We start from the raw sequence: 23,983 nt of genomic DNA on the forward strand, positions 1-23,983 counted from the left end.
AGGGAGAATTCAGTCAAACAGAGAACAGTGTGTCTACAACACTGAGGTTGTATTTAACCACTAGGTCACTTGTTGGTGGCAGCACCAGACTTCACAAAGTATTAAACTTATCAACCCTTCAGGTTCCAATCCAAGGACATATCCAGATGATCTTGAAAACCTCTGGCAACACAGAATGAGTATCTTTGCTGCCAAAGACAACCAAATAATCTTCCTGCAACCCAACAGGAAGAAGGGCCAACCAACAGTCAGTGATCAGTTACCTTCACTGAATACCTGCTACATCTGACAAGTTTTATCAAGCCAAGTGCAATATAGGCTTAAGACGTGGTAAGCCAGTTTTCCAAACAGGAAACAAGTAGGAAGGCAAACATGGAAATTGGAATTTAACAGTTAAGTTGTGAAAGGACAAAAACTTCAGGCTTGTCTATAGAAACAGGTCCTTCAAACAACACCTGTCATTTCTAAGGACAGCTGAAGAGCTGGTATCACACATCCAAAGAAAGAAATTCTCAAAATATTTGGATTTCCAAGTTTTTCCTTCACCTTGAAACAAGCCAGAAGTTATTTTAACACACTTGCTGTGAACAACTAAATGTTTTACTTCATTCCACATTTATAATCACAGTAGGTCCAACATTTCACAAAAACCACTCACATTAAAACATCAAGACATTTTGTCAGTGATTAGCATCAGAATTTAAGTAACAGTGTTCTCTGTGGAAAATTCAGTATTTCTTCTACTTACATTTCTTAAACAAACTTAATCTCTAAAATTAGAGTGATCTATTCCAAAACCAAATGCTACTTTTAAGAGCTGCTCATTTACATCAAAGTGTTCATTAAGAGGACAACTTAAGAAGAGAAAATACTCAAAAGTATCTTTACAGAACCATAAAACACTTGTTATATCTGCTTTTATCACCCAAATAATTGTATTCAAAACTAATTTATCATGCAGCTAATTTAACTTGTCTAAGTGAAAATAAGATGCACTATATTTGCAATATCTAGTCTCAAGGGCCACATTTCAATTATTCTTCCTACCCAGCATAATGACATATAATTAAATTGTAATCTTGCCAAGACAATTTTACACATTTCCTGTAAATACACAGATCAAAGTAAACTTATTAGCAGTTAGAGCATCTATCATCCTCCTAAGTCACTAATCACTTTATGGCAGCCCAGATAACCAGCCAATGTATATTCAACATACAGTCCACTTACACTGCTACTTTCTCTACTTTCCATTTTTAACACTAAGCTTTTTACTTAAATTTAATATGAAAATTTAGCTTATGAAAATAAATGATATTATAGAAGAACGGACCCACAATACACCGTGAAGTTAAATTCATACCACAGCTCTCAATATTAATTTTCAGTATCGAACACACCTTCTAGAAGATACTTGCATTTGCTCAGAAAACAAAATATAACAATTAGCCCAAAAATAAAGTGTTTGATTTACTGGAAAGACCTGTTCATTGGTTAAAGCCATCAATTAGGATATTACAGGAATATAGATTCTGACCATTAGTAGGGTTTTCTTTTATAATGTGAACCAGTATGTGAACATTTCCTTCTGCTTATCCAGTGAAAACCAATCCTCTAATTCCAAACACAACTTCTTTAAATAAAAGTGACCTCAGTAAAACAGCATTTCTGTAGACAGCACACACCAGCCACCTTTGGCATAAATAATTCTACAGTCGATTCTGATGTAACTGTGACAAGTTCATGGAGAAGTCCAGCAGTTTACAAGTGATCAATTCAACATTCTACACCTCAGTGTACAAGCACCAAAACAGAAAAAAATGCAATGCAGACAAAGCAATGTATATTTTACCACGCTTCTAGATTTCAGAAGACAATTTTAGAGCATGTTACTGCTTAAATAAACATAAATCTCTACTTATTCGAGCAGAAAACATTTTATTTAAAATTTTATTACTTAAAAATGAATACCCACCTCACAAAATAATGTAAGCTTGTCATCTGGTAGAAGACCATTAGCTTCATCTAGTAAAAAATCTCTTCGGATAAATTTCTTAAACCCCCAGTCCTTGCCTTGCACAAATCGATACGCTCTTTGGCTTTCTGATAAAAAATTGTGTACAAATACAGCAAGTTAAAGGAAAATATTAACAAATAACACCTCATTCCACATCAAGGCTAAGTGTTAATAAAAAAATGAATCAATTTCACACATTTGGATCACATGTCACGTTTCTAGAAAACACAGAACGGATTAAAACCTTTTTAATATTGTAATAGTGTTATTTTATAAAACACTTGATAGAACTTAGTAGAGCACAATTTGCAATTCAAACCATATCATCTCCTTAGATCTCTCTGGCACCATCCAGCAAAAGGAGTTTTTTCAGTGAGTGTTTAAGAAAGCCAATGTGTCAAAACAGGAATTGTTCGGAGGGAAGCACCATTACAATGAATTTGTCACCACAAACCCATCCTGACAACGCTCTGCAGTTGTCATAACAATGTGGTTTGACTTCTTCCTGAAACGGAAAATCTTGTTTCACAGGTTGAAATTAGTTTAAAATACAGTAAAAGCATTAAAATAGCAAAACAGAAATAAAAGATTTCAAGCAGTAAACTCTTTTTTGTCATTAAAAGATATTACTTGTATTTACCTTTTAGCCCTAGTTACGAGAATTTTTTTTTAATCCATCAGATTTGCTGTGACCACACAACTTTTTTTTTTCCCAGTTCTAATGTTCACAGCCAAAAAAGAATTCCCACAGTCATCTCAGTGCAAACACATGTAAATTCAGTAAGATCGCACATTTTACATGGCTGGTTCACTGAAAAGTGGCCACTTGATCCGCAAATTAGCCAAAGGAAAGAGCACCATATACTTTAACTCAAATAGGAGAAAGAGGTTATTTGGAAATGGCTTTGAGAATCTAAGTAGAATAAAGCACATTCTGAATTACATTTAGAAAGACTGTTCAAAATTAAGACAGCAAAAAATACTTCTGAAATAAGACCATAGGGGGAAGTGGGGAGGGATCTCATGACGAGTTCTTTAAGAAAGAACTTTCCTTTGATTCCAAGAAAGCTGGGCAAAAAACACATCACCATCTCATTTGCTGTATGCAGAGATGCTTCAGCCTTCCAAAAAGCAATTTAAAAGTTTAAGTCAGAAGTTTGTAATAAAAGCAACATGTTTTTCATGACAGAATCTGTTAAAATATCATTCCTTCTACAACCTCCAAAATGAAGCCATCAGCAAAGCCAGACTTCCCTGTACTATTGACCTTGGCAGCATCACTGGAACACACTTGACCACGTACCACAGAAAACACACACGTGTCACACACTGCCCTCACCACCAAGAGCTGGAAAAATTACATTCACAACAGCTCTTCACTAGGATTGCATCAAGCAAAATATCCTATCGAGATTTTCACTGTATTTTCAGAATACACTGAAGAACCACCTGGGAGCTGACACTGCAGGAGGTGTGAGGTCTCTACCACTGCCACTTCATCACACTCCCAGTTCAACAACCCCCCTGCTCACACAGAGCCCAGAAGCAGAGGAAAATGCACTTACTGAAGTGCAGTGTGGGCTTTGAGGGTGACACAACAAACACACAACACTGTTCACATCTGAAAATCTGTATACCAAAGAAGAAAATCATATTTCAAAAAAATATTGTCTAGGCTTTTTTTGGCATCTGGATTAGTGTTTTCACATTTTCCCCAACTTTTAACCTCATTAAACTGAGTGAAAAAGATTCAGAAAATCACGTTCCAAAAGGATTCAAAAATTTCTTTTTTAGGTTCAGCCCAGTTCTTTATTCTGCAGACTTGGGTTTCACTCTTAGCAGCAACAACCAGTGTTAACCCCCAAAATTAAGAGCAGAAATAGAGCAGCATAAAAGTGCAAATGTATTTTTCTTCTAATAAAGTAAAAATGTTAGCTTGCTCTCTGTTTCATACATAGCTTCACCCCTTGAAGCAGCAGCCTATGCATGAATTACCAATTTACAAGGGACATTGGAAGTGGGGCATCATTTTCCTATCTCAGTAAATACACAGCATCTACAGCAGCAGATGGCAAATGGCTGGAGAGTCCAAGAAATAAGACTTCTGTTGGTAATTTCCCAAAGTGAAAAGATATTTATAACTCCTGTGGTGCCCAACACAGCACAGATACTATTGCAGAAGCTGAAGACACACCCACTCATAGGATTTTTAGCACTGCAGGGGATGATGAACCAACAGAGAGCTGATGGGCCAGGATTTGGGTGTTTGCTGCAGCCCTACTGTCAGGAACAATCAGGTCACTGGAGATGGGGGTCCTGTGTACAACAAATCAACAAGAACCCACAATGAACCCCATAAGGCAAAAAAGGACAAGCAGGACACAGCTAAAGACTAAAACAGGCTGCCCAGATAAGCTGTGGAGTCTCCATCCTTGGAGCTCTCAAAGCACCACAGGTCCAAGCAAACTGCTCAGGCTGACCCTGCTTTCAGCAGGGGTTTGGGGCCAGCCAGCCGCCAGAGCTCCTGTGCAAACTCAACAATTCTGCACTTCTGTCATTATCTCCAAATAGTTTTTGATGCAGTTTCACATTTTATTACAAACACCAATCCACTCCTGGACTGTGTCAAGTCCAAATGTATACATTCTCCAAATGATTCTCCAAATGTACACAAACAAGTGTAGCTTTGCTCCAGAAGCAGGAAGCTTGCAGTGACTGAAGAAAACACCTCCATCAGTGTAAGAGGATTAATAGAGTGAAACATGCATGTGAAACATAAATATTTACCTTCCTTCCAAAGAGTCCAATAATTTAATTTTAACATTTGAACTCAGTTCTATGGATTTAATTTAGAGATTACAAGTGGGCCTAGTTACATAAGGAGAAATAGCATGAACTTTGGCTATAAACACTGCAGAACTATAGACTTTTCGTAAGAAATGCAGAACTTGCAACAAAACAGGGCCTGAAACATCTCTTAAGTCCTGGAGTAGAAGGGAAGCAAAGAAGAGATATTCTTCACAGACAGGAGTTGAAGCAGCACAAATTCAGTGCAGATCAGCATCAAATTATTCATTTTCACAAGAATCCCAGCTTTCCCAAAAAGCATTTCCAATGAAGGTTGTGCTCACAAGTTTGAAACTAAGAGCTTTCCATACATTTTTCATATCAACACAACAATTAAATCAAATCACCAGTTATTTCAAAGTCTTCTAATTCCTTGGGTACACGGCTCATGTTTTTAAACTGATTACAGTGCAAATCAGCTGAAATAGACCAAAATATTGTAAAGGATGTCTAAAAAAAACTGCCACGTATGCTTATCCTAATTAACTATAGAAATCAAACACTTCCACTGGAGCTACGAACAAGCAAATACACCTCTACTAACAGGAAGCAAGAATAATCTGCTGGAAAAACTAAGTGACAAGGACCTGGAATAACAGCAGTTGGCAACGTGCTGTAATTTATACTGCTCAGGATAGAATTAACACAGCTCAGTGATCAGAAACATGTGAAACATGAACAGGATTTTATAATTAAGTTTCTAAAAGGAAATTTAAAAAGGTATTTTTAAATTTTATCTCAGTATTAAATTCTGCTCTCAACTGAAAAAAAATTACATTGCTGATGTTCTTCAGGATGCTCTTACAAAACCACATTAATATCCCCTTACCCATTGCTTTCGTTTCTTCTCTTTTAGCATTCAGCAGGGAAAATTTGAATTTTGCTCTGACTTCACTTTTTGGACAACTGACTAAAAGCAAATACAATGACAAATAGTCTTTGCTTTCATCATCTAATCCCTTTGGATTCACTCTCAGGCACCTGAAAAAAAAAAAGAAGAAATAGTAATTTTTAAATGGTACCCAGAATAAATTCAGAAATACTTTTACAAGACACAGTAATAAATGCTACTGAAATAAAGATTTCCCTTGTGATTGCCGACACTTTGAAATTAGAACCAATCCATACCTACAGTAAAACTCCAAGAAGTGTCCAAGTTTTAATATTTATTTGTAATTTAACTTCACATTTTTTGTGAGTAAAAAAAAACCCAGAAAAAAACCAAAGCACTTGCTCAAATAAAGACCTTACCACTTCATTTTGTCATTTGGCCCTGATGAAAATGTAGAACTCTTTAAAACTTCACCCATTTCTTCACGGCAAAAACTGAAGTTATTAATGGTCCACATGTACGAAAATTTTACTACTTTAACCTGAACAAAAGATCAGAAGATGTTAAGAAAATTTAACTTGCATACCAAGCATTAACTATGAGAACTACTTAGGCTGTCAGCTATAATTTTTCGATATGTCAATAACTTTAATTTGGTTTTTCTTAACAATTATTATGACAATAAAAGAAAATAAAGCCATTGGAATTTATGTAGATTACCTGTGTGTAACACCAGCTTTCAGCCACAGGTCCACTGGACATCTCCCCAGGAGGAGGTGGGGTAGGAACCCTTGACATTGCCACTTATTGCAGGTTTATAGTATCAAGAGAGCAATCCAAACTTCAGCAATTCTCCTAAAAAAAAATAATTCATACATTTTGTTCATCCTTTTTGAGGTGTGGGAAACACAAAAACTCCTATTACTGTGTTTACTAAATGATGCATCTGAAAATTAAACCTGAAAAGAGGACAATGGCTCTGCTGGGTGTCTCACATTAATAACCACTGGAGCTCAAAACCTGCAGGCTGAGCCCTCACACAATAATTTATAAAAATAAGCACCTCTGCATCACACACCACCACTAATGACATTATTGACACCCCCTTTGCAAATTACCACTTTGCCCACTCCAGAAGCGTTATAACTTTCTTCAGGCTCTTCTCCTTTGATTTGCAGAATACCCAGAGCACTCAGTTATTAGTACAGTGCCTTAGTTTTCCACCCAGACATAATTCAGAAGAACACTCAGCCACCTGGGAGTAGAATAGGTTCACACAACCCTGAGATTTCTGAATGGAGGGTAAGAAATTAAACCTGCACTTCAAGTAGTATTTTCTTTCACAGGTGCCTTCTATCTTTAACACCAACAGACACAGCTGAAGAACTATAATCAACCATGTGCTCATTCCCTCTCAAAGGACAAAGCTGGAAAACAGCTTCAGTCAACTACCCAGCCCTGCAGAACTTTCCAACAACAAATAAAGTGATTTGGTTATGGACTACCACCACCTAACAGAGCACTACAACTCCTTCTGCCCATCAGGAACTGAGTCACTTGCCCAGATCGCTCACAGCTGGCTACAGAGCAGTCATTGGGCCTGGCTCATGAAAGAAGGTGGGCCCATGAGAGGGCAGCTCTGGCTTCCTGGCTGGCTCTCCTTCAAGGGAGGGTTTGCTCTCAGCTGTAGACAGCTTCCTGTCACAAGCACAGCCTCTCACTTAAGCTGCTCCATTAAACTGCTAAGAAGTGAAATGAACCCTAATCAAACCAGAAGAAAGTCAATTATTTCTGCCACAAAACATTTTCTCTTAGTACAGAAAGTTTCTTTAAACACACCCTGCTATCACTTAAAAGCAACCATCTTTCTGCAACATTTGACTGCTTCACTGTATAGCTCTTTTTTGCTGTGACAGAACAGCATTCATTGTCTTCCTCAAAAGATGTGATTGCACATCACTAATCATGATGGAACTCTCCAGGGACAGAGCAACACTTAGAAACAAGGTTTTATGCAAACATTGGTAAAAAGACACTGCGAGAGCACATACAATTCAGTCATGATGTGAACAAGTTTATTATTCCTACAGGAAGAATTCTGTTGTGTGAATTGCTATGATCCTCACTGGATGTTTTCCCACCTGCCTTTTCTGGTACTGCTTCTCACTCACAGTATGAAGTAGCCTTTCCACATCAAAGCCTGCTGACAGGGGATTGCTCTGAATCACGTAAGTATAAGACCTTGAAAAGAAAGCTAATTCTCAGTTTTCACCAGATGAGGAAGCAGATGCTTTATAATCATATCCCTTAACGAATCTCTACCAACAGATCTGCTATGACAGGGTGAAAACAAAATATTGAATAGGTCTCCTGCAAGATATGGATCCCTGAGACATTGAAAACTAATCATAAATACAATTCAGCTGTCTTTAATAAATGAGTTTTCCCCAAATAAGGCTTGTATTTGTGGCAGCATTCAGTACTTCATTAGTACTTTCCATAAATGAAAAACAAACAGCATCCCTAAATTTAAGATAACTGAGCTTGTTTGCCTCATATTTTTTTAAGCAGGAAACACATATATTGTGCATGTTGTGTTTACAGAGCTTTTGCTAACATGTTTACAATTGGTTTTGATTCTCTGTACAGAACCACCCAGAGTACAATTCCCGGGAAGGATACCTATCCACTTCTGCTTTTGTAAAGCAAATATTAGCACTTATATTACCCTTATTTCTGGAAGCACATCCTACTCAGTGGTAACAACTGAAGCTGTTCCCCAAATGCAACAGATTTGACATAAAACCATATCCTGAAAGGGTTAGAACAGCTTACCTCAGTCTTACTGAACCCGCTTGCTGCTCCTCAATTCTCCAAAGCTAAAAGCAGGAAGAAATACAGCCCATTCCTTATTCTGTCATTTGCATGAGATGCACAGGACTGTCTCGTCTCTCATCTGTACCTCAATTCTTCAGTCCATTAGACCAGTCAGCTTCCAGTAACCATGAAGGAACAGCAGATCTGAGCCAAATTTGCTCTGAAGTGGTTTCTAAATTGGAAAAGCCTGAAAATAACTGCTGTACACAATCTCTTTTAAGAAAGTGTTTGGTGACCTTGGGCCAGCTACCACTAGTTATCTGCCCACTCCTGTCTCACAGCTAAATCATCTTGATTCACTGAGAATTTAATTCCAAGCAAAGGTAGTTATTTGCAATTATTTTCAGGTCCATCTGTTGCCTTGTCTCTGTACCTGATCTACCCAGGGCATCTGTACTTCAGAGGCTGCTTCCACCTGCTGCAGGGCCTTTATTTAAGGAAGACCTGATTTTACCTAAGTACACTTCCCAGGTCCTTTTGAATAGCCTCAGCTTTTTGTAAAGTTTCCCCTTTACAGTACTAGAACCAGACAACTGATTTTCATGACCTTCTGGTACATCTCTTAGGATCAGATTTCCACCTCACTTTTTTTGCAAGGATTTACTATGCCAATCACATTTTTAGACTGAGAAAACTGGCAGAAAGCAGTAACTTTAAATCCTTGATGCTGGGAGTCTGTGTTGAGGAGCTGTCTGTATTTTTTAGTATGCCTGGGCACACAACTTAAAAAAAACAAGGGACCAACCAAGACAAACTGAATAGTGGAGAAGGAATAAACAGAGCATCTGATGCTCTGTTAACGTGTACCAAAACACAGGGAGAAGGATGGAAATGGTTTAGCAGTACTGCAGATCTGCCCCTCACTTTACTTAATCAGTTAATTGGGATTTGGGTGAGGTCATAGGGACATTTATCAGAACTTCAAGGTGAGAAAGAACACAAGGTTTAAAGATGCTGTCCTGAAGTGCAGAGATGTTTTGAGAAGGACTTTTGCAGTCCTCAGACTGACAGTCAGACCACGCTGAGTGGCCACCAATGGTCACCAGGGCAAAGGAGACCCTGAAGGTGAAAACAGAGATGCAAATACACACTCACCCTTTGTTCTACTGTGCTCTGCATGGCGAGGAGACTAAATACTACTTTGAAGACATTGTTTATGAATCATTGATTAGCCACTGTCATCAGCCCTGACAAAATGGTTCTTCCAAGTACCAACCCCTCATCACAGCCTATTAGACCAAATGGTTGGGAACAGAGAGAGCTGCAGTTCACAAAACCAGTTGGAGAATGACTGGGAGGAATTAAATCAGTGAAGGGCAGGAAGACAGGTCTGCTATCTGCAGGATGAAACAACTTAGAGGGACAATTTTCATGCTAGAACCTGCATTTATTACTCTGCAGGCTATCATGAACAAAGCAGCAGAAATGATGGAACATTATCAGACAACAGCTCCAAGAGTTTTCAGGCAGTGCTGTGCCTGTCTGGACAGGGCTCAACAAACCAGTCCGTGTGGCCATTCTGCCAGGCTGAAATGTCTGACCATCAGGGAAAACATGCACTGGGAACAGGAAAATGAGCTTTAATGGATGGGGTAAATGAAGTTTCTGGCTTTCAAAAGGAAAATAAGATGTATTCTTAAAGGGTGTCAAGTTCCTTTGTTTGGGTTTTTTCTAATGAAGTGATATATTCATACTGAATGTTGTACAGAAGTCAGCAAGGATTTAATTCAGGGTTTGTGTTCACTGTCCTACTTTAAAAAAAAAAAAAAAAAAAAGGAGAAAAGGTCAAAGGTTCTTTGCTTGTGCTTCCAGACCCCAAACACGATGGGCTTATCACTTCTTCTACTGGTCTGTTAAGGAAGGTACTGGCTTCACCTGATAATCGTTCTGCAAATAGACCAGATTCTGTTAACTCGGGATCTTTGAGGAGCTGATCCTCCTACAGTGAGCAGTAGGCAGAAATAAGATAAAAAAGGGGGATTTCTCAAAGCACATTTTATTTAGGAATTAGCTGAAGAGCTCTCCTAGTCAAACAAATACTTGTGCTAAATTTAAAGCCATCTCAAATTGATTATTGTTAATTAATTACCTGCACACAGAGTGTAAAGAAAGCACAGGCTACCTTCCAAAAAATGTACTTACAAAGATTTTCATCACAAGCTGGATCAGCTCTCTACTTTCCTAACTTTTAAAATGAGATCTTAAGATTCAAAGTGACTTCCTACATCAATAACATGACTTTCAAAAACACTATGTTGTTTCCTTCTCTAAAATTGAGTATTTATCAACATTCTAAACGAAGTTACTTTTCAACCTCTCAGAGCTAGACAAGAGCACATTCCCAGTCTCTTACATCTTGTGCTGGAATTATCTCAACTTTTTCACTGAAAAAAGCGACTAGCTCATTAAGAAAGCACCACATACATAGGAAGACACAAAGAAGAATTTTCTACACCCCCAATAATAAGCCCACAAAACACTTCATAAACCTGTTTCAAGAACAGCCCTGTTAAGAGGATGTTGGGCCAGCTCTCTCACTAGGAGCAGCTCAGTGCAACAAGCAGATCCCAGGAGTTGTGTCAGGGCAGCCACAGTGGAGCAGGTGCACACGAGGTGTTGCACATTAACCACTGACCATAGCAATGGTTTATCTCGGTATTTCAGTGAGGGATTGCAGCCAGCAAATTGCTGGTAGCAATGGCTAAACAAACTGTCTTCTGCAGAGTACCCAACACACCCCAAAAGTCAAATCCAGCCTGCCAGAACCCAACCCACAGATAGTTCTCCAAGCAAATCAGTGACCCTGTCCTGCTCCCTCAAGAGCGAGAAGAAAAGCACATTGTGAACTGGGTGATCAGTTCCTGCTGAGCCTCTTCCTTCCAGCATCCCTTCTTCCCAGGGCTCAAGCCTCCAGGATCAAAGTGGTTCCCTCCTGGGTCACACCAACAAATTAAACATGCATGTACTGCATATTCCATTTGGATGGTGACAGTCTTTTCCTGAGCAGGGCAGAACATTGCACAAAACACAAAGCTGTTATGAATTAACTTTTTGTCCCTTCTCTGGAAATACTGATATTTTATCACTGGCTGAAATAAAGATCACCTTCTGAAGCTGAACTGACAAATAATACCCCATTCCTCCAAGTTTTTATTCCTAGTAAATACATAATTCAGAAACCAAATACAGTTTTGAAATTTTCAGGGCTTGGTTTTTTGGGGAAAAAAAAAAATCTGAAGTCAGTCTTTCATTCAGTAAAATCAGCTCCCAAAAACCCACTCAAAATAAACGGTTACAGAGATACTAGTCTAGTTACAGAGATACTTATTTCCTCTCATTAAATGATCACCAGAAAATAAAGTATCACATAGTATTATATAATTAACATGTAAGTGTTACATGTAAAACTATCTATAAGTATTTGTTCAGGGAATCAGTTTTGTTTTTCAAATTACAGAGAAGGCAAATTCTTGGGAAAAACACCATCATCACTTCTTGGCTGAGAAAGAGTACATTTATGAATATAAAAATGAAGGAAACAAACAAAGCCAATCAAAATAGTTATGTCTGAAGTGGACATTCCAAGGCCCAAGACAAAGTTACCCCTGCAGTCTACCATGTGAAGCAATATTCCAGCTGGATGACACAGGTCAAGGTAGCATCAGCTTATGAAGGCCAAACTATTAAGAGTGAAAAAAGCCATGTCCCTTTCTCATTGATCACAGAAGGATTTGTGTAACAGCCACCCACTACCTGGCTCACACTTATTCAGTGGCATGAAATGCCTGTGGCTTGAAATTTATTTTTTTTCTGTTTAAAAGTTTGTCTTATAAGCCAATTATGCTTACATAAATTCCTAAGATTTTTACTAGTAGTAGAAAAAAAAAAAGAACTTTGCAAAAAATAGGATTGTTTTTTTAATTAGGAGGATTTGTATCCCTTCACAATTGATCTTTTTGAAAGAACTGCTGTTGTATTTCCTAAACAGCTAACTATTAAACTAAGTTTCCTGCTGGATGATCCACAACACAGTAACAGATGTCTGAAAGGTCTATTAAGCTCAGGCAGTTTTGCAATTTGTTCAGTTATTATCTTCTCTGAAAACAGACTCAAGATATACCTAAGAAAATTTAAATACTGTGTTTAGCATTTATTGATTTTAATCCCCATCTATCACTGCATCATTTGAGCAAACAGAATTACTCATCCTTACACAATTGCAATCACATATATACATCCCTAAGTTAGAAAACCTATAGGTTAAGGATGTACTACACTTCACATTATCTGTGGTACTTCTAACATGAAGAATTTCTCCTTTTTGGGGCAAAAGATGGGAACAGCAGTTGGACTACACACAGGAAAACCCTAAGACACTTAGTGAAGAGGCAGCCCATAACAATCACAAAGGTTTGAGGCTTTTTTAGAACATGATACTAAAAAATGCTTATTTAAGTACATGTTTGCTCTGGAACCACGCAATAGCAACCAAGTTTACACAAACCCAAGCTCTGGGGCTTAAATCAGAAGCTCTGGCTGCTCCTGTGCGCTTCATGCTTAACATCTCACCCCTGCCATCCCACAGCTCTGCTGGAAGCCTGTGCTCTGCCAGGAGACACAACCAGCAGCCACACCACGAGCCAGTTCATGACTCTCTCCACACTGTTCCAGTGAGAAAAAAATACTACCATGGACTGGACTGTGACAGCTGAGAAACTCCACATACACCCTGTCACCCCTGCCCGGGGACAGTAAACTCCAGCAAAGAGAGGGCAGGCAGCTGGGGTCACAGACATCTCAAAATAGCTGCAACTAAGACTCCGGAATCTAAAAGCACATCCCCGTGGTGGTTCCAGCAGAAAAGCCCCAGCAAGGCAAAACCCAGCACATGGGAAATGCCCAACTTTTCAGGAGGGTGGTGGTGTAGCTATGACTGAAAACACTGAAGTCAGCAGCTCAAAATTAGCAAGATAGTACCTATTAGTTGTACAAACTGAAAAGTTGAGTACACACCATTTTCAGGCTTTTCTCTAAATTTTCTTTCCTACCCTAAGCCTTTGAAAAATAAAGTTGAATTTTACTTCAGCTGAGAGAAAGCCCAAGTGCTCAGCAGAGCTGGAGCTGTAACTGTCTAGTTTACATCAGCCAAGCCTACTGATAAAAATCCCCCAGCATTAGCCTTGCATTATTGTTCTGTAATACAGGAAACCCACTGTGCTCTGTATTAGATATCCCAGACCATTCCCTACAGCAGTTATCCATACATTTCCCTGGAGAAGAAATGCAAGATTATTTCTTACAGCATTTTTCATTTTCATTGCCCAGTCTAGTTTTACTGGACCCAAAATAGGGGTATTTCCACCACGATTCCTCTTGGGAAACTATTCTATTCAAATAATCTATTGCTGTTGGGGTTTGTTTCCTGGTATACAGCCAAACTGATCTTTTCCCCTCCTTAGTTTCACTCCATTACTCTTACTCCAACAAATCATTGGCATGTGAAAGTATATTAAGTGAAGACATTTTTACCCTAAATGCTTTAGTTACACACAATTAAGAGTTCACCAAATTGAAAATGCTAATCTTAACTTTCTTCTTTGCACTTGGAACAGAAGTCTGTATTAGCCAACAGAATGTTGATTTCAACCAAACAAGAAAGTATCTTTCCCTAGGAGATTCACAGCTAGTCTGGGGTGGTTTGGGTTGTTTTGGTTTTCTTTACTTCTAAAACTTGTAAGGTTTGCCAGAAGCACTGCCCTACACTCTTTGGAGACAGGTGTTTTCATTTGCTGCAAAGGAGCTGTACAGAGCAGCACGATGTTCTCCTCATTAACCTCTGCAGACTGGCATCACCTGCAAAGCTCACATCGAATTGCTACAACTGCTTTCAGCAGGCAAAAGCTCACACTCACAGATGTTGTCAGGAGGGGGGCTGATCATCCATTTGTTGCCCTGTTACCTCTCACGGCAAACCAGTGGTCACATTTGTGCACACAGCTGCATCTTGGAGATTCTCAGAGTCACAGCTCATTTCAGGTCTGCTCTATGCCTGAGTGTCAGACCTTGAGAAAAAAACAACTGATACTTTTAAGCTAGGAAATCGAGAAAAAAAAGCCCAAAACTCAATTCTGCCAGAGGACCAAACTGCATTTGATGCTAATTTGCCCAAACAGTCTTGAAATTGAACTAATCCACAACAGCTGATTAGACACATCCTAAGAAAGACAGGCAGGTCAACAGGTAGAGCTGCACACACACTTGCTTTGGTGAATACGAAGCAGGAATCTCTAAAAGCCATCAATGCAAGCAAAACCTGACCTCTCAGAATTAGACTGCAGCTAAACTGGTTTAGACCCACAGAGATAAAGAAAATCCTAAAAGTTCATAGAATATCTTGAGTTGGAAGGACGAGTCCAGCTCACAAATTAGTCCAAGAGAAACTGGCTTCTGAATTTCAAAGACAAGTACACCATTGTACAACTTCTACCATTCTATTGTTCAAAAAACACCCAGGCACTGTTTTGCTTATACTTTAGGATTTAAGAACCATTCAGATATAATCTGTTTAAGATCCCTTTTTCCACAAGAAAAGCAATTCAAAGCTTGGCAGATCCCTGTAAGTTTCCCCACTTACAGCACAGTCTTAGTTGCTCAAGACAGAAGAAAATTTCCCAAGTAAATAGCAAGGCAAAGAGACTGGCACAGGCCTGTTGGGGTGGCTTGGCTGTGGAGTAAATAGATTTGGTTTCATCTTGAGTGCTGTCAAACAAGGCAGACCAGAAGCAGATCTGAGTCTGCTGCTCTTTGCCTCCATCCACAGAAGACACAACCCTGCTGTGAATCATCCCAACGAGGCCATCTCATCATACACAGAGTAGTGCCTGCAGTGCCGCCACAGAAAAGTGCTCTCCCAGAGCACTAAAATAAACAGAAGGAAAAAAATGCAATTTACTGTCAGGAAATCAAGAAGTCAGCCAACACCAAGCGCCGAGCCTCTCTCTACAAGTGACTCTGGAAACCTCTGAAAGCTCAGACACTGTAATTTATTAGTAACCCAGACTAACACTTGATGATGTTACTGCCATATATCTTTCCCCTCAGCACTCAGTGAGCAGAGTCTCACACTCGTTGGAGGGGATGGCACATTTCCAAACACAACTGCTATTTAAATCATTAAAAATTACGCCTGGCCTGTAAAACAATATTCAAAACCCCCGACTACAGAATAAAGGTGGATTTTACTTGATGATCTTATTAATATAACTAATCATAGCAACTAATTCTGGATATAAAGTTTGCCACACACAAATTTTGAGCATTACTGACTATGGAAGACTGTCTTTCACTTCCATCATGATTTCCTTCTCCCTCCCTCTGTTGTTTTTTTTTTTAAAGGGAAAACCAACACTTCAGGAGAATGTTACTAAAAAGGGGTTTTTTTGTCATAAGCAAGACAGGAACTCCCCTAATCACAAGCCTCTCATGAGATGCAACAGTATTAATTCAAATCTTTTGGATCTATTTACTGTATTTTTTCCCCTGGATCAACCACCTGCCCAGTGGATTTTGCAAAACTCACAAAAAATGTATTTATGCAAACTTCTTCAGTATAAGAAGTTTCAGTTTCTTAGAAGCTATATCACCCATCGCAACACAATTATTCTGCTGCCATTTTTTATTTAAATTTGTTTGCTATATGCACATAAGGAAACAGAAAAAACTACCTTGACATACTCTGCAGAGATCAGAAAAACACACTGAAAATAGATTTCATACATTTTATTCCTCTGAAACCATCATATGCCAAGTGCAGTGCCAGACCCAAGAGTGAGATCACACCCACTTGGACAGTCAGGACAGCAATGCATTACATTAACCTGCAACCACACACATCAGCCAGAGATTTCAGACAACTTCGTCTCCAGAATAACATTTTCAGAACTGAAATAATATGACTTTAAATAAGCTCATACAGACTCTATGTGGAACTTTCCAAATGCATGAAAAAACACCTAAAAATAGGAATAAATCCAGATGTACACAAATAATTTTGCTGCAATTAACTTTGCACACAGCACAGACACGTTAGTTAAAATTACTATTTCGTCCTGTTACAGCAACAGTTATTTGATTTGATATGCAAATATCAATGTGCCCACTGGTACATCTGATACTTACAAAAAGGAGCTAAAGTTCAATATTTTCTTTATATATTGCTCCACCCCTGAAGCTGAAGCAAACTATATTAACCACCTGTTATCTATATGCGTTTCAAAACTGTTCTGGTTTTATCTTCAAGAGTTTAGATTACAAACAAGTAACTCTGAAATTAAACTCAGTTAACAAGGAATCTATCTGCCTTAAAATTTAAGAAAAACTGCCACTAAAGAGTGCTGGTTTTGTTGCTGAGGTAATGTCTACAGATGAAGTAATTCAGAGCCCTGTTGTGTTCTGTGCTGAAGACAGTAAACATGTGTCTCCTCTAAAGAATTTAGAGAAATTATTAGCTAATCTGAATAATTAGATTAATATATTAAGTGCTTGAAGCAACAAATTACTTGTATTTAGATTTTATTTCAACTTAACCCAGTGATTTTTAACTTAAACTCTGTGTATTGAAATCATCTGTCCTTCAGAGGCTACAGGCCATGTTAATGGAGAAAACAGATTCATCAATTAGAAACTGAATATGAATAAAGAAAGCCAGGAAAATGAAAACTTTTGTGAAGTTTTCCAAAGAAAAAGTCAACATGGAACAGAGAGCTAGAAAGTAGGACACCAGAGGAGAAAGTTACACCAGCTATTCCTCAGGCCAGAGGAGTTCTGCACCTACACCTAATTTCAGTTGTTCAGGAAGCAACCACTGATGGCAATCACCCCAAACCCTTTTAGAGACACCCAAGTCTAATTAATTTGCTGAACATTCAGTACACAAGAAAACAAGGCATTTGAAAGACATCAAGTACAAGTCATAGCCCCCCCCATTTCCTTCATCTCCACTCACAGCCCTACTCATGAATCGATTTTGCAAAAGACTTGACCAACTGGTAAGTGAGCTCTTGGGAGAGGACAAACATTAAAGGAACAACCAGGAAGGAGGCCAAGAGAAAGCTTGGCTCCCAAGTTTCACCCAGTGATCCTTTCCACTGCACAACAATAAGAGGTTCCCACCCCATGAACTTTGGAAGTTTCCCAACTGCTGGAGACATTTACTCCAGCAGCAGCAGCACTGCCTACGCCAAGAGCTACTCTGTTGCATTCTTCCTGGCACACAATTGCTTTTTCTTCCTATAAAGCAGCCAGGTAAATTACACATCAAATGATACTTCACCTTTGAACTACTTAAGAATTCAAGTCACAATACAGTGCAAAGAGCAAATGTCATGAGAACCGCGGTGGATGAGCTGACACAAACTGTTACAATTAAAAGTAGCATGTGTAGTATTTTTCACCAAAAAATGAAGTGATAAATGGTTTCTGGGAGATGCAAGGCAGTATCAAGGATAAGTAATCTAATTCAGGGAATTTGGACATGTGAGCTCTCTGGGTTATTCCATGCCAATGACTTTCTGAATCAGCTGAAAGAGTATCTCACTTTCCACTACATTTCCCAAAAGCTATATGCAAACACTCATCACAACAACGTTGACAGATACATGCATGGTTGCAAAGTGATTCCTTGTACAAAACATAAAAAACCTTGTAGCTGATAAAGAATAATTTTAAACCAGGCTACCAAAAACCACACTGGAAAGCTATTAAACTTGGATAAAATAAAACCAACAGAGTTGAGGTTTATAGCTGAGGGATTTTAGGTTAAGCTCTTTCCAACACTGAACATACACTTCTGCCAAAATTCCACCACACAAGTTGAATAGCTAAAACATTACCAAACCCCCACATTTATGCACTCTCCGTAACACAGTTACACACACTTCTTAAGAAAAACACTGAACTAAAGCAAGCAACCATCTTCTCTCAGTTAAGAACATCTAAATTACCACCACTAAAATACCTCACAGAGTTGCAACAAATCTCCTCTAAGTACCGAGCACAAACCGAATGAGAGATTTCCTACTTCCATTTGAAGGGACAATTCCAATAGGAAGCCTTTTGATGTGAGTGGGACAAGAAGCAACAGAATGTCACAGGAACATGAACTGGAAAGTTTCTCAAGAAATCAAAGGAAGGAAGGTCTCCTGTGAATATGCATGTATTTTGTAGAGGGGAAAGGGAATCGTGGAATGACGGGATGGTTTGGGTTTGAAGGAAACTTGAAGATCATTTCATTCCAACACCCCCCTGCCATGGGCAGGGACACCTTCCACTGTCCCAGGTTCCTCCAAGCCCCATCCAACATGGCCTTGGACACTTCCAGGAATAGGGCAGCCACAGCTGCTCTGGGCAACCTGTGCCAGTGCCAAGAGCCAAGGTACAAGAGCCTCTTGGAGAGCACAGATAGGCATTAATCAAGCACTGAGGGAAGTGTCTTCTATTTCATCCTAAAAATGCAGGGCCCAGGACATACACAACAAAATGCATGGTCTTCATGCTTTGATTTGGGATACAGTATTTTGAAGATCCCAGGATTTTATGACTACAAGTATCAGGTTGCTGCTTCTGGGAAGTGTAACAATCTCACTTTAGACTTCCATAGTCTCAACCAGGTTTTGCTAAATACACAGGAAGCAGACTGCTTTTGACAAGGAGATAGAAATGCTCATAAGGAGCATATGAACCTGTCACAAAAACTGTGAGAAAAAAACACCAAAAATATCCACTTGTCATCAACAGGAAAATATAACAGAAAAAAGCAGGCTGAGGTAGTTTTGTAAGGCAAGACACACAGAAGCCTACGCTGTGGGCCTGGAAACATTCAACAGCACAAATTCCTAACTACCACCACTTCTACAAGGGCGTGAGATGCAAGGAGAAAAAACGTGACCAGATGCGAAGAGACTGTATATGAAAGGCTGGAAAAACAACAAATGCAGACAGAAAACCTGGGAGGAACAAATGAAGAGAAAAGTCAGTGAGACCTAAGTGCAAGTCAACTGTTACCTATTGCTGTCCTCAGCTATTTCTTCTCCACTCTAACTTACGCTGATAATGACAACTGGTGTCATTCTCTCCTGTATATTTATGTTTAGGTGCTTTCAAAGGCACAAAAATCAACAGCAAAACACAACCGATAGAAAAAAAGAGGAAAAAAAAGTAGTTTTAGAATATGTGATTTCAGTTGAACATGCAAAACTGTAAACAGCATGCACTGACAGTTGAAACCAGTGACTAGGGCCAGGAAAAAAACTTGGTGGCTTTTCAAATTCATTTTATATTTGTCTATAGCATATACAAGTTTTTAATAGCAAAAAGTAGCTTGCGCCGCCTATGCAAGTACAGAATGTAATTCTTTATTTTCACTGACAGTTTAAAAGCAGACTGCAAAGTACCAAAGTTAAAAGTTTGGCAGAAAGCTGTTTCAAGGGAATATAACACCAAGGATATTTCTGGATATTTAAAATCTCAGATTTCCAGAAGAGAGTTAAACGCGGTTTCTGCTGATGTACCAAAGCCTGACAAGTTTGCAGCTTTATATACAAAAGGCATATTGTTTAAAAATTATTTTCCCTTTCCTGAGTAAATATCCCCTTACAGAGTGAGGGGGAAATACCATGCAACAGACACACACTGGAAATCCTTCACAAACATTTATGGTTGTCCTGGCCACACATCCCAGAAGGCCCAGAGAGAGAAGCCAGGTAAAATACTTTCAGAAGTGACAGTAACTGCTAAGTGCCCCTCTAAAAAGGGATATTTGTTTCCAGAAATAATAAAACTTCTAGTAAAAACAGAAAAAGGGACCTTCTTTTTTTTAAACCTTTTTTTCTAGTGGTTAAAACAAAATGCCTTGGCAGTCATACAAATGGTTTAGCTCAGAACCACTGTGGTAAAAATTCCTGTAACCATATGGGATATCTATCAAAATAATGCTTTCTGCAGAGCTGATAAGAATAAGGAAGGACCCAGCTTGACTCTGTCACAGATTGTTCTTCCTGGCAGGAGGTTCGAAACAATCCTTTTTGTTCAAATACTATTTTTATAACTCTTAACGTCTCTTTAGAAAAGAACTGAAGAGTATTAAAATTGATTGCTGATTTCAGTACCCTGCAGTTAAAAAAAATACCGAGAGCTCATCGATATCACCCATGCTGCTTCCTTTGTTTTGCTGCTTTCCATTCTTCACGGTCTTTCTCACCTACTCGTGCCCTCGAACAGCCTCAGTGTGATGCAAATTCCCCCGGACTCCCGGGAATTTCAGCAGACGACATCATCAGGTGAAACCCAGCCTGAGTCAACTTCACTTCCTGACCACGTCTAAGATGGTGCGCGCAGCCCGGTGAATCGAGGGGAGCTCTGCTCACACACCATTCACTCCCTGCCACAGCGTCCCTCAAACTTTGCCGCAGCCCAAAGACGGCAAACAACCTTCCAACCAGCCCCCCCATACACACACACCTTTTTTTCTTTCTTACGAGGACGCGAACTTCCCAAAACCAAACTGCACCGGGGGGTAATGAGGGCGCGGGCGGAAAACACCGCGCTGTTCCGCGGGGCTCTCCGCGGCCGAGCGGCGGGCAGCGCTCACCCCGGCCTGCAGGAGCCCGAGGCCAGCGATCGCCGGATCCCTGGATCGCCGGATCCTCGGACCCCGCAGAGCCGACACCGCCCGCCCCGGCGGCCGCGGCCCAGCCCGGCCCTCCCGCAGCACCTCCCGGCGCTTGCCCCGGCCCGAGGCACGACAAAAGCTTTTCCCCCCGCGGCCCCGGCCCGGCACGTACCGGATCGCGGTGCTGGCGGGCGGCGCGGCGGGGCTCATTCCGCCGGGGCGGGGACGCTGTGACGGTCACCGGCGCCCGGCGGAGGCGAAGGCGGCGAGCCCGGGCGGCGGCGGAGCCGCATCGTTGCCCGCGCCGAGTCCCGCTGCTCCCGGCCGTGCCCGCCCCGCGCTCGGCACCTCCCGGCTCCCGCACGGCTCCGCTCCCGCTCCCGCCGCACTTCCGGGAGGGAGCGGTCACGCGGCCGCGGGACGCGCCGCTTCCATCCGGGAACGCGCGCGGGGCGGGGCGGGAGCGGGCGGGGGGGGCCGGGCCGCCCGCGGGCTGTGGGTGAGCGCTCCCGGGTTGCTGGGGACCGCAGCGGGCCATCGGGGCACTCAGGGCCATCCCGGCGCTCAGGGCCATCCCAGAGCACGTGGCGCAGGATTGCGTCCGGATGGGTCTGGAATATCTCCGCTGAGGGAGACTCCGCGCCCTCTCCGGGCAGTCTGTTCCAGAAAGGTGTTCTTCCTCGTGCTCAGGTGGAGCTTCCTGCGCCTTCTCGTGGCCTCGTGTCCTCTTGCCCGTCCAGAAGGATGGAGCACCTCTCCTGAGGGGCTGAGACAAAGGGATTGTTCAGCCGGGAAGAGAGAAGCTTTGGGGTGACCTTGCAGTACTTGAAGGGAACTTACTGGGAAGTCAGGAGGACTGTTTACAAGAGCAGGTAGTGACAGGACGAGGGAGAATGGGTTCAGATGGAAAGAGTAGGTTTAGACCAGATATTAGGGAAAAAAATTTATTTTGAAGGAGGTGAGGCCCTGGCAGAGGTTGCCCAGAGAAGCTGTGGCTGCCTCATCCCTGCAGGTGTCCAAGGCCAGGTTGGGCAGGACTTGGAGCAACTTGGTCTAGGGGAAGGTGTCCCTGCCCATGGCAGGGGGGTGGAACGAGATGATCATCGAGGTCGCCTCCCAACCCAAACCATTCCATGCTTCTGTTGCTTGGCACTACCAAGAAGACCCTGGCATCCTCTTCTTGGTACCCCCCTTTAGGTATTTATACACATCAATGAGGTCCCCTCTCAGCTATCGTTTCTCAAGCTTAACAGGCCCAGCTCCCTCAGCCTTTCCTTTTAAGAGAAATGTTCCAGTCCCCCAATCATCCTCATTGCCCTCCTCTGGACCTCTGCTCTAAGGGGTCAGCAGGCTCCTCTGAGGACTCCTTATTTACTTATTTATTTCTTGTTTTGTTTTTCAGATGAAGTTGACCTGAAATTGACACTCACAAGTTCCATCTGCTCCCCAGTATTGGAGCTGGAGCAGAGCCAGTCCTCAGTGACTGCTTCCCCATGTACAGGGCTGGTGTTGGGCTCTCAGCTTCTCACCCTGCCCACAGATCTGTTCCTGGCTGGCACAGGCATGGGCTTCAAGCCCTTCAGTCCACAGCCCCTGACCAGGACTTTTCTGTCGCCTCCACACATTCATGTTCACATGTTCAACCACCAGCAGTTCTGAGAGCTGCTGGTCAGATCTGTTTCCTTTAGAACCAGGTGAATTTCTCTACATCATTGAAGTAGTTGCTTCTAAAAATAAATGGTGCGATAATTTGTAAATTACATACACAGAACCGCAAAATTCCCTGTGGAGGGTTGAAAATAAAACTTAAGCAGTATGTTTTGCTTTGTTTTTCAAACAAACAGGGCTTTAAAGAAAACATCCTCTACGGAGACAATTAAGACCCAGTGACACCTTAATTGCTTCTCTTGAGAATGAGCACTAAGAATACACACACAGAGCATTGTGCTGTGTAAGGATACCCAGGCCAGTGAGGTTTCAAAATCGATATAACTGCATTAGTGAGGCTCAGAGCCCTGGATAATTCATCCTGCAGAGAAAAACTGCACTGACAGGGCCATACTGCCTTTGGTAGTACTAGTTCTCTCAAAACCATTTCAGGAACCTGTTCAGCACTGCACTGTATTTTCAGATGTCTCAGCGTTTTTTGTTTATTTGGAGTCTTTCACACCAGGCCTTGTAGGAAATATCTTTACATCCATAGTCAGGACTTACTCCATTCAGTGAGCAGGATTCTTGCAGGGGGACCTGGCTGCTTTTATGCGGCCCACTGCTTAGAAGAAAACACAGTAAGCACTCGTCACTTGTGAGAAACACAAATAGAACACAGAGTATCAGGATGTTTGGGGTTGTGAACTGAACAGTTCAGTGATTGGAGACACTGTTGCAACTGGGAAGTGAAAGATGTCCATTCTTTCACAGGGCAGAATTCAGTCACTTACTGGAAATCAGGGATGCATTCCTAGTTGTAACTGAAGAGTCTGCAATGGGAATCTTAGGATTTAAATAGAATAACTTAGCACATAAGAAAAACAGTGAGTCAAGCGAATCTTTGTATCTAGTAACCATCATCTCCCTTAAATCCCACTCCAGAGAAAGTCTGCAAAGATGAATCATTAACAGAAGTTGTGGAAAACACGCATATTTGCCAGCAGTCAAAAGGTGAGATTACATCTCACGCATCCCTTGGGCTGAAAAGTTCTTTTGCTCAGCCTCAGATATACAATATCGTGGGGGTGTGGGC

The 23,983-nt window shown here is 41.0% G+C and overlaps 1 protein-coding gene across 2 annotated transcripts in view; it reads right to left on the reverse strand.

Annotated features, from left to right (window-relative positions):
- SPOPL (speckle type BTB/POZ protein like) overlaps positions 1-21,617 on the reverse strand; it is a 33,394-nt gene extending 11,777 nt beyond the window's left edge. The window contains exons 1-5 of one of the 2 annotated variants that reach the window (XR_005602330.1): positions 21,413-21,617; positions 6,417-6,551; positions 6,116-6,237; positions 5,694-5,845; positions 1,976-2,103 (exon numbers count right to left, since the gene is read on the reverse strand). Coding sequence is in view for 1 of the 2 variants with exons in the window: in XM_039554989.1 (XP_039410923.1) it covers positions 1,976-2,103; positions 5,694-5,845; positions 6,116-6,237; positions 6,417-6,494 (480 nt within the window). In the remaining variant the exon portion in view is untranslated. The remainder of the gene's footprint in view (positions 1-1,975; positions 2,104-5,693; positions 5,846-6,115; positions 6,238-6,416; positions 6,552-21,412) is intronic. The other variant, XM_039554989.1, reaches the window with a different exon arrangement.
- Positions 21,618-23,983: the final 2,366 nt, after the last annotated feature.

This window comes from Corvus cornix, chromosome 7 (genome assembly GCF_000738735.6).
Source record: "Corvus cornix cornix isolate S_Up_H32 chromosome 7, ASM73873v5, whole genome shotgun sequence".
NCBI classification, from domain to species: Eukaryota; Metazoa; Chordata; class Aves; order Passeriformes; family Corvidae; genus Corvus; species Corvus cornix.